Genomic DNA, 12,202 nt, shown 5'->3' with positions numbered 1-12,202 from the left:
GAAAAGAATGAAAATATTTGGAAACCTGTGCTTCCCTAAAATTCAAGTGCTTCATTTCACAACTTTGCAACTTTTAAATCATATCAAAAGAACCTAAAAAAAACTGAGATATAACATAAAATTTAGGATAACATGAAAATAAACCCTCCCCCAATACATGTAACAATGGTCTTAAGACATATTTTGAAATTTCCGTTCTGCAATATATACTACGAGATCTTGAGCTACAGCTAAGTATGAAAAAAAGTTTCTGTGAATTAGAAAATAGAGGAGAAAGTATAATACCAAAACAAGTAATTATATGCACTGGAGTGTATCATATTGCAGACTCCTTGAAACCAAGATAAAAGCCATGCTGACTCTCTTCATAAGGCATGGAGATCAAAGGGATTTGAACTGGCTGTTCTGAAGAAGAGTAGAGCAAATTTGGTGGATTTCTGCTGGCTACAGCAATACTACTAAAAGCAAGTAAACACTCAAGTATTTCCCAAAGCATCTTTGTTTTCCAAGACAACTGGTGCAGAGGGGTTTGGGATCATAAAATTAATTCAGAGTTGATTAGCCATATCCACGCTTCATGTGTGTCCCATATTGCCTTTAATTCTTAGGCAGTTCTGTGATTATAAACCTAATTTTGGATACTATGACTTCTTTCTTCAGCTCACTAGGGATGAAGTGATGTGAGAGTTATACTGCAGCTTACCATGGGAGTATTTTTATAGTACAGTAGTAAGGACAGCAATACGTGTTCCATACCCAGGAACACGGCACAAATGCAAAGCACAATGTTTTTGTGGGGAATGAGCTTCTTCTGATTCCTCATAAGAAGAACTCTCAGGACTATAACCTAGTTTGGCCATGTATAACTAGCTGACTTGTTCCAACACTGGACTGAAGAGGACTGAAGAGTAATGTACACACTGTGTAGAGGTGATAGCAAGCAGATTAAGATTTTGGATAAAAACCCAGAACTCCTGCGTGTCAACTTTGTTTTTGACAACTGTCTACATCCTCACACTTACTCAATAACAAATGGAAAACAACTCAGGTTAGCCCAAAACTCTGTGGATGTATCTAAACATGATCACACTCCAGCAGTCAGTGCATGGGTGTCAGTGTGAAAGCACAGCCCTGCAAAGGATGGTGATGATGCTTTGTCTGGGCTACAGATTCTGTATCAAATCAGTTAGAATTGAACAGACTCTCCTGGCATTTGCAAGGGATATTTTCCTGATTCCTAGGAAATACCAAGCTTTACTACAAACAATGGGGGAATCAATATATCTCAAAAGGGAGTTCCCAAAGTCCTTCTAAGATGTGTCATATTAAAAAAAAAAAAGTAAAAAGTCACTTATATATTTTCCTACATATTACAGATAGAGAATAAAAGACAGTTTCCTACCTTCATAAGGTCAAGCAATACACCGCTTAAAATTCCCAAATATCTTCTTTCTAAAGACTGTGGATGATTGACTGCTGGAAACTGTAAAAAATACACTGTAAATATATTGATCATGTAAACAAGGTAATACATGGATACAATGTTTCAAAAAATAGAAACTAGTGAATCAAGACATGTAATTAATGGGAATCCTAAACTGAAAAATTTAGTGGTTTATGAAAACTATAAAATATTATAGTGAAACAAATAACTCTATATGTGTGGTAAGCATCTAGTCAACCAAAGAAAGTATTTTTGATCATTAGGACAGCCAAGAAATCACTCTCAAGTGAGAAATAATCAACTTAAATTTTTTTGTGGCATTATGATTGACAGGAAATTTAAAATAGATTCAGAATTAACATAAGTAACATATTTATTAAAAAAAAAGGTTAAAAATGTCTCAGAGAGAATTTGAGAGTGCAAATACAGTACTACTCAAATACTAAACATTAATGAACAATTCCCAAGTGTTTTTAGTGAAAAAAGGCAAAAGCTCAAAGATTGGAGTTTCAGGGTTACTGCTGTGGTTATGCTGCTGGCAACACCATGAGAAGCAGTGCACACTGCTGGGGGCATCCATTAGTTGTATTAGTATTACTTTTCATAAATTACATTATGTGAATTTGAAGAAAAATGAAAGAACAGTAGTTTGAATGCTTTTATTCCTAAATAGTCTCTGTATTTTTCTTTTGACTTTGCTTTATTTTGAAGTGGTTTACTAATAATTGAGAATTTTTTAAAGTCCAAGTCTGCTATACTGATCTTAAACAGTAACTTAGGTAAAACAAGGTTTCCACACTTCCTCCAATTTTAACATAAACCAAATTGTAAAATGTTCATGTCTTCCTCTGGAGTCACAATCATAAAGAAGCTTTTATATCTAGAATGATCAGGGAAAAAGGAAAATGTGCCAAAGCCGTGCAAAGCACCAGTGGCTTGTCACTGTAATTGTTCAGATTTCTTCACGTAACTTATTGGTAGAATAAATATTTATAGCCCTACATTGCCACTCACACTTTTCTGTAAAGTCATGAACCTATTGGTTGTTTCTGATCCCCTATTATTTTACTTCCTTATGTCTTCAACATACCCTGGATGTTTTCCTCCTCTAAAGAGCTGAAGAGAGATCACTAAATATTCCCTAAACCTCAGGAGCAATGAAAACTGTGTTATATACATATATATGGAGGATATGAGTCGAAAGAAAAGACAAGTTTGCGACTGTCCATTTGGATCCATGCTGGAGTGTCTGAATTTTTTTCACCCTGTTTTACAATATGTGAGTATTCACTGAAGATAACATAGAAATTCACAAAGTCTAAGCATATGGATAAAAAATTTTACATCATGGGCTAGTTTCTGTCTTGAGAATATCCAGCACCAAGTCCAGCTTGTAAGTAATAATTGGCTTGATCACAGCACACCTACTATCTGCTCTGCAACAGAAAATCTTTCACTATTAAGCACTACACTACATTCAAAAAAATGTACTTTTAAGGCTGGCTTATAGCACAAGATAATTGTTTCCCATTAATTAACTAATGAATATTATATTTCAAACAAATAATGTTTGTAGTATTTTGGATGTCTAAGCCATTATTCAGACTTTACTTCAAGTCTAAAAAATACTCTCTATGAGGAGCCGTATGGCCCTGCCACATCAGCAGTACCCTGACTTTACAGATGGGACTAAGAAGGCAGGAACATGTCTGAGGCCAAGCACTAAACCACTGATCCGGGATGAGAACAGACCCATAACTCTGAACCTTGTGCTAATCACATTAGGTCTGTGCTGTCTTCTTGAATTACTGTATTTTTAAGCTACAAAACAGATACTTCATCTTAAGACATCACAGAGTATTTATCCAAACAAGATTACACTGCACAATCAGAAATGCTGTAAAATAATGTTGAAGAGGCAGTAATTTATTTTGCTTACATTTTTTAGAGCATTGCTTTCCTGATACGGGGTTATAAATTTCTCATACAAAAACACTATCCAGCCCACTGTTCTAAACAGGGTGAAATACAACTAGGACCTTGCAAGAAATGCTTGTCTAATTGTTTTTTAAACCCTCCACTCTGGAAGGGTCTACAGACTTCAACAACTCTTCAACAAAAACTCTTCAGAATTAGTTATTCTTATACCTAAAATAAATACCCTAACACCTTAAGCTAACTCTTTTCTTTTCACTGTTAGCTGAAACAAATTTGTGGCAACTTTGAACATGCTTTAAGAGAACTAGGTCCCCATTCCTTCCCTTTCACATTCTTACATTTTCTCTTTCTCGGAGTAAAACTCAAATCTTGAGTCTTTAGATGTGGCAACTTTGAACATGCTTTAAGAGAACTAGGTCCCCATTCCTTCCCTTTCACATTCTCACATTTTCTCTTCCTTTTCTTGAGTAAAACTCAAATATTGAGTCTTTAGCACAGATCAGGTCACCTAAAGCCTTCATATGTCTCTTTATATGATTTACACTAATGATTTCAGAATATCATCATGATCATAAACTCACCTTTCCAAGCAACATTCATCAATAGAAGAAAGGACAACCAAAACTGAATTATAAGGAAACATGAGTACAATCACTGACCAGGTACTGTTAAAAGTAACAGAACTATTACTTATTTATTGATTCTGGTATTTTGTCATATTGCACATCCCAGCTTGCATGGATCTTCACACAAGTGAGTCTCTGTCATTATATTATATTGGCAAACCCTTGAAGAGAACAATGCTGTCAGTAGGAAGAAGTTTTTTACTCAAGAGACTTACAAAAACTCCCCAGGAATATAAGTCAAAAGGCAGAGAGCTCTTCTGCCATGACAGCAGCATCTACAGCTCAGATTTTCCCAACAAACTAGCTTGAAGACAGCAGTCCTGAATTGTCCACAACCTGACCTTACAGAGCTTTGCCACTAAACTTTCCAGTGCAAACCCAGCAGGGCAATGTTAGATTGGGTATAAGAGGTAAATCGCATGCCAAAAATATCAAAGAAATGAAAGAAAGTCTTTAAACAACTTTTAACAAGAAAACAAATGTACTTAAAATACTCACTTCTGGTGTAATCAGAATTTTACTTTTCTTATGAATGCCTTATAGTCTCTATATCCTATACTTACCTAGAAACGTAGGCAGCAGACAACGCACAATGTAAACGTAAAGAACCTTTGCAGCACTTCACAGAAGTAAATAAGAAAAATAAGAAAAAAGAACAAAGCTTTCCCTTACCCGCAAGCCATGGAAGCGTGGGTTGCTGTAGAAGAGCTTCATCTGCTCAGCTGGCAGTGGGCCCAGCACCTTCTGAATGGTGAAGAGCTGGTCAATCTCACTCTCGCCAGGGAACAGGGGCTGCCCATCACTCAGCTCCCCCAGGATGCAGCCCACAGACCACATATCCACAGCCTTGCCATACGGGGCTCTGCCAAGCGAAAATAAAATGTTTGTCACCCACTGCCACTGCCTTCTTACTGACCTGCTTCAATTTATTTGCTATATTTCCCATGGCACACTTCCTCACAATACAGAAAAACAAACTTTGTTATTAAGCAAACTACCTCAAAAATCAAGCCCTCTGTGTCTGCCCTAGATTTCCTGATGTATCTATCACTGCTTGAAAAGGCTGGAGATGGATTCTAAAGTGCCCCCAGGGTCCTTGTTCTTTTTGAAAAATCTTACATACAGGAATAATCTTTCTGACTGCAAAGCATTCTCCACTCACAGTTAAACTACCACTAACGTCCCTTCTCTCTAGAGCTCATGCCTGCACTCTGTTCCTGCATTACATCTCTTGTTTGATTGTCCTTAATAAGGTGGATGGGCATACTGGGTCTGGCCACTGGGAGAACAGAAATCCTAAGAAATCTTTATTTCAGCATTTATAGACAAAAATTTTAATTAGAGAGAAAACAGAGTTCTCCTGAAAACTATTTGATAGAAGAAACAAGTGAGGAAGCAATGAAAGCATCATAAAGTAATTCCTGTTTGGGAGCAAAGCCACAGGGTGGGGTTTGGGGAGAGCTCTTTTTTATACACCCAAGTTCTTGCCTATTGAATTTGTAAAAAAAATTTGTAAACACCCAAATTATTCCAATAATGTCTTTCCAATGTTTAGGTTTTGAATAGAATGACTGAAGAATACTTTTCATGTCAACAAAAAATCATATAAAATCATAAAGACTGGAACAAAGATTGAAGTGAAAACATATTTCACTGAATGAAACATTTCACTGAATGAACATATTTCTCCTCTTCTTGAAGCTTGTAATCCACTAACTCAAACTCTGTTTCAAGAGATTTAAGTTACAGCTGGCTTGCCTTTTTCTGGAATAAGACAGCATCAAGAGTTGAAGGTGACAAATCCTATCCTAAATCTGTCTCCTTCACTCCTTCCTTATATTGCTGATTAATGATGTTTAGAGAAAGAACATCCTCAAACTAAAAAAAAAATAAAAATAATTTGACTCCTCCCCATTGATTACTCATGATTATTTACTTCATTTGTGGGGAGGACACTTGGCCAGAGGAACAGTAAACCCTTATGGTGATTTGGCTAGGAGAAGGTGAGAAAGCATTTCTAGCTGGATCATAGCCTAAGTGAAACTGCTGCTGGACTCTATGGCAGCTGGGAAAGCTGAAGTAGGGCACCAAAACTTCAAGAACCACTTGCCTTAGAGAATGTGCCATGAGACACTGTAGTCCTCTCACAACAACCATGCCAAAATCAAAGGTTTGCCCCACTGGAAGAGACTGCTGACAAAGAACCACCAGAGGCAAAGCAGACCATGTCACAATTCCTCAAGTACCACTACTACTCAATGGGATGCATAATTTCCTTATTAATCCTGCACAGTGGCTCCCTGCAGATTTGCTGGGACTCAGTATTTGACCCTTCTAGGGTGCTGCTAGTCCAACGCACACATTAGGTCAGAAGGACTTAAAGTAAGGCCTGGTTTTCCTTCTCAGTACACAAGGCAACACAAGCAAGAATGGACTCCAAAGCCAAGGCTCTGTAGGCAAAACAGTGAGAGCACAGGTAAAAATCCTCCCCTTTTATCATGACTAAAACCCAAATACATCTTTGTTTGCAACGCCTTTAATACATAGTTTTCTCCACTAAAATGTGAAATAGGGAAAAGGTTGCGGTAGAACAAGCTAGGGTCACAACTGAGGGATTGGCTAAAACTCCTTTGAGGCATGGTCCATTATATTTGCTTGCTCTTAAGAATAAAGGAAGCTGAACTACAGTTGAGAACTTTTCACTATTTAGTCAAACAGAAACAAATCAGAAAACAGCCATTTCTTAAGACAGCACAAACTTCAACCTTGTTGTTTGAAAAGGCGAACTCAAGACTTCTTTTCTGTTGATTGTCAGGATCAGTCTGGTCAGATCTCAGCAGAAAAAAACATGCAAGAGTGACATGGCTGGACAAATGAAAATAACTCCTGTAGCACAGATAGACCATACCTCAGAAGCACTACAGTCTGCCTGCACATATTAGATTCTCCAAAATACCTTTTTATCTAGTAATTTAGCATGTTTTAAAATCAACTGGCTTTTAGCAATATTTTGTCATCAAAGGGTACAGAGTACTCCACTAACAGTAGTTACCTGAGGCTCTCCAAAATGAGTAGATTTTAGATGTTCTGTGAATAATTACAGAGCAATTTCTTTCATCTCCTGAAATTTAAGCCTTGAATGTTATCACTAAACAAAAACCTCTCTGGGACACATTTTAAAAATTGAAAAAGTAAAACCATATTTGTTAAATTGAATGTAGTTAATAAACCTGTGAAGACTTTTGAATATTAGATGCTTATAAAAATTTGGTAAATGTAAGGAAAGGGGAATGGGAAAGATGAATACCTGGGAAATAGAACAGGATTGCCAAGAAACAGGCATCACTTTGCCAGAAAAACTTGGCTTTAAAAACATACACCAGCACAATTGAAACATTAAATACACAAATCCCCTCCATTTCTCTACAAGCTAATCAAACAGATTTAGTCAACTACAAACAGACATAATTCCTGCTAAATTTCCCCTGCCAACAAAACAGTTTCAGAAAATGCAGGTCAGACTAATACTATGTCTGTCAAGCTTTTCATGTCTTTCCTCCTAAATCCTCATTACTGTTAGTGACAGAAAAAAATGGTTTGTATCTAAAAAGGTCACAATTTATGCTATTTTTTCCAAGTCTTTTAAATTTATACTTATATATGCACATACACGCTTCACTGGAAGCTTTACTGTTTTCTCCAAAATGTGAAAAATTGAGCTTAGAGTATTTTAATAGCATTTTTAAGATACCATTATGCACATAAGAAAACAACTGCCAACAAATTTGATTAAGATTAGCACAGCTCTGGGAATACTAGGATGACTTTATTGACAGAATAATTATTACTTAATTATTTACCAGTACAAAAAAATCTAGTTCAGTGTTAATCAAATGTTCCAACAAAGACTTGTTTCCCAGGAGTACTCAACATGGTACTTAAAGATTCTTAGGAGTGACCAGAAATGTTTTGATTCATCCTGTGGCTAATAGTTCCTTATTTTAAGAATATGATATAAATACATATGCACTGTATATTGGAATTTTACTCTATGAGAGTGTTCACGTACTTAGATTAATGCCCTGTACTGTAATGGGAAGATCACATATCACAGACCTCCACTTTTTTTTTTTCCTCTTCCTTTGCCCTTGAATTTGTTCATTTACTATCTCATGAATTTGTTCATTTAGTATCTCAAAACCTGTTTTACCTTGTGAGGTAGTAAAATGCTCATTTTACTGATTAATAAAGGAGCAATACTAAGTTTTCTGGCTGAGGCTACTCATGAAACTAATACTTTTGCAGTCAATGTAATGCTGACTTCTCAGTGCTTTATTAAAAGGATTTATACAGCCTCCTTCAATAAATTCTTCCTAACTAGTAAAAACCTAGCACCTTCCTTTTGAGTGACTTCAGCAGTGCTGGCAAAGGGTAACCACAAATGAAAATCAAAGCAAAAAAATCACAGAAAGTTTTGGGGTGGAAGGCACTTGTGAAGATCATCTTGTTCCAATCCCCCCTCACCTGGGCAGGGACATCTTCCACTAGATCTGGATGCTCAGAGCCCCATCCTGACACTGCCAGGGATGGGGCACCCACAGCTTCTCTGGGCAACCTGTTCAGAGCCTCGCCATCTCTGAGCAAAACAGTTCTTCCTAATCTTGTCCTGACTCAAAGGATGAAGATAACTAGGAATGTTGCATTGTGAAAGCTGAACTGCCATTGCTATGTGATGTCCACACAGGGCTGATGGAACATTCCAGGCTAGAGGACTACCATGGAACCCTCTTCTGAAAGAACTGGGGATGGAGTGCAGGAACTAGAAGTACATCTGTTATAATTCAGCCTAATATTTTAATCAGTTAAACATTGCTCAGCTCAAGACAGGTCGTATGTCAATGATTCATACTGACCTACTGGAAATGAACAAAAATTAATGAAAATCTGGAAGCTCTTGAAACCTTGCCTTTAAATTCAACACTGTTCTCCACAGGCAGAGCTTACAAAAGGTGCTGAAAACCCATGTAGAATCAGTAGAGATTTATTATGGCACTTCTCAAAGTGTACTTACCCAAGCAAGAGTTCAGGTGAGCGGTACCATCTGGTAGCCACGTATTCTGTATAGTTAGCATTGCTTCCTTCAGAGAGATTACGAGCAAAGCCTGTCAGAGAAACAGCAAGAAAGATTGTATCCCATTTTAAAAACAATACCTGTATCACCACTGATTTTGGCAGTAAGAGGTCATGTCTATTTATATAGAAGCAAATTGTTTACAACCCCTGCTGCAGAATGATGTCTCCAACAAATGCTTGTCTACTGAAATGCAAGCTTTTATTGATACAACAGTGAAAATCAGCATGCCTGCTTTACTGACTCCCTTACTTGTGTACAATCTCACAAGCCAGTGGGGTTTGCTATTACTCTGTATGCTATTATGTAATCAAACCAGATTTATAAAAGTTAACTGTCAGTATGCCATATCAGCTATTGAAATATCACACTAAATTTCACCGAGGTGCTGTTTGCAGAAGATTGATAACTTTAGAAACATTACATATGCATGTGTACTAGACTCTTCTGCTCATTGATCCTAATTACTACTGTCTTTGATTTTTTAAACTGGTCAAAAAATGACATATTATTCTCATCTAAGGACATTACCTCCCAGGCTTGGCAAGGAAAATGGTCATCTCCTCAAAACTATAAAATGTAGGAGTCTAGGAAAACCAGCAAAACTGTTTATATCCGCACTTGGCTCACTCCATATATTTGACTTCTCAACTGCTTTAGCATCACGTTCACAATAAGGTTCTTCATGAATTCTTCAAGGATCAGAAAGCATGTCCAAATTAACTTCTTCATCCATATAATTTTGTTAAGAAATAACAAATAAATTAAAATGTATACTTTTTTGCAATTGTACCAAAATGTCCCTACTGTCCAAAGATGTAACAATTATGACCACTGGCTGGTCCTAATGGACAAGTGTCCGGAAAATGCGTTTGTAGGAATAATTTGAAATTTTATTTTCATTCTCCTCCATTCACTAAAAGTCAGTCAAGCACCACAATAATGTTACTGGATTTTTCATGTAGAAGTACTCCAGGACAGATGTTGGCACTATTTTCAAAAAGTATCAAGTCTTAGTGTTTTCAAATAAATAATTAACAGTTAGGTGAGACAGGACAGACAGATCTCAGCAGCAAGACTCCACATGTGTCAGCTCCTCACTAAAGCTCAAAGTAAGACAAACTTTTGGGACTGAAATGCAGAAGCAGCATTTCCAAAATGCTTTTTTTTTGGGATGTGGCATTAAAACACAGTTCAAAATTCCCTTCAGTGAAATCACTAAATCCTTCCATTATTGCATGAACAATGAAGAAATAGTAAAAATTCCAAAGAGTTGCAGAAGAATAAGGCATAACTTTATTTACTGACTCAATAAGTGCTACTTAAATGCAATAGATGTATTTCTTTATATCTGAGTTCCTTTGCAGAAGCTGCCAAAATTGCCTTTTCCATTCAACTATGTTTTGTAATGTTGTAATTTAAGAAAATTTTTGAATTGTTTTTAGTATTCTGAAAGTGTAAAGCTTAGCGTGAAGAAGCCCAATTTCACTGACCCCTGTGGAACACTAATTCACTACAAGTTGAAGTAAAACTTTGGATGCAGATAGTTATTATTATTATTATTATTAGACTAGTGATCATAGAAAACAATTATACATTTGTCAATGACATAGGTTACAGCTGTTATTTTTTGCAAGATACCTCTAACTTCAAGTGTTAGTAAACTAAAAGATGGGATGAGTATGATGAGGAATGGATATTTCAAAGCTGTTTGAACATAAGAATTCATATCTGTTCCCATAAAGTCTAAGGAACATTACTGGTGCTGCTGCAGAAAAGCTGGAAAGGACTGCTTTTTTTAAACTTCTAACACGGGATTGATTGAATTTTGAAATATTACTATATTTAGAACTGCTTAGGCAGCCCCATTTCTGTTCCAAATTATGAGCTATCTGATTAATCTTGGCAGTGGAAAATCTTTCATTCATGTGCTTAAAGAACAGAGGGAAGATAATCAGGAGCTACACCGAAGAAATGGGACAGTCAAAATGTGGGAAACCCCAGACTGAAAGGAGGAGGGGGAGAAAGGAAAAAAGTTGTCACATAATAGAAATAAATAGATGTGCTGATGCAACACACCAGCCTGGTAGCACATGAGCTCCTGTGCATCGGAAGAATCAACAGGTCCAAGTTTCATCCTCCTCCTTCCAGGCCAGTCTACCAGAACTTGGTCACAGACAGGAGCTATTATGTCCAGAAACCAGCTAATGTAGCCTGAAAAATCAACCCCTAACTTTACAGGCCAGGTGCAGCAGGGATTTGATGTGGCAAGACCGAAAGCAAAGTTATCATAATGAGCTTCTGTGTCACCTCTTTACTGTTGGGTGATGCATTGTATGGATCCAGTATTGCTCTGACCCTGTGACACCATGCAGAAAGATGATGGAGAGAACTAACAGTTCAGGAAAACACATCTTTCTAAGGGAACAATTATATTTGGTTATGATGGAGTTTGCTTATTTTTCCTTCTTCCAAATTGTGCTGAGGTATGAGGAATATAGAAATAAGAGAAGGAAGCTAGGGAGGTTAGATCAACTCTAAACAGCAAGCAGGAACAGATTAGAAGATGAAGATAGTAGATTTGGGTGAGAGCAGCTATGAAAACAGTAGCATTTGCAAAGGCATCATGCTGCAGAAAGAAATAAGCAAAATCAGAGATTTCAAGAACGGATTTTAAACAACTCAGAACATGGTAGGAGAGATGTCAAGGAAAAAGATGTAAGAAAAAAAAGGAAGAGGTTGTCAGTTTCTTACAGAGAAACAAGGTACATTTAACTTGGACTTAAGGTAAAGCATTCTAATCTTAATAACATGTAAGTACTTTAATAGATGCCTAGAAACACTAGGGAACCTCTATTATTCAGAATTTTAAGAATATACTAAGCAAACACCTGTCAAGAATGACACAGACATTTTATTGAGTAGGTGGAAAAACTAGAGGATTTCTTGAGGTCTTTTCCAGTCCCATGTTTCACAATTTCTATGCTTACACACCATACAGAAATTAAGAGGTTGCTAAAACAAGCAATTTTGAAGCCCTGGTGTTGAAAAAGCAAAACACAC

At 36.8% G+C, this 12,202-nt stretch overlaps 1 protein-coding gene across 1 annotated transcript in view; it reads right to left on the bottom strand.

The window, feature by feature from the left end:
• CDKL5 (cyclin dependent kinase like 5) overlaps positions 1 to 12,202 on the bottom strand; it is a 76,238-nt gene that overhangs the window by 26,758 nt on the left and 37,278 nt on the right. Inside the window, exons 7-9 of the mRNA XM_041472502.1 lie at positions 9,080 to 9,170; positions 4,681 to 4,870; positions 1,403 to 1,483 (exon numbers count right to left, since the gene is read on the bottom strand). Coding sequence (XP_041328436.1) covers positions 1,403 to 1,483; positions 4,681 to 4,870; positions 9,080 to 9,170 — 362 coding nt within the window. The remainder of the gene's footprint in view (positions 1 to 1,402; positions 1,484 to 4,680; positions 4,871 to 9,079; positions 9,171 to 12,202) is intronic.

This window comes from Pyrgilauda ruficollis, unplaced genomic scaffold, assembly GCF_017590135.1.
Source record: "Pyrgilauda ruficollis isolate IOZ18807 unplaced genomic scaffold, ASM1759013v1 scaffold29, whole genome shotgun sequence".
Classification (NCBI taxonomy): Eukaryota; Metazoa; Chordata; class Aves; order Passeriformes; family Passeridae; genus Pyrgilauda; species Pyrgilauda ruficollis.
The sequence above is the reverse complement of the archived record's forward strand: the minus strand, read 5'-3'. Positions and strand labels throughout refer to the sequence as shown.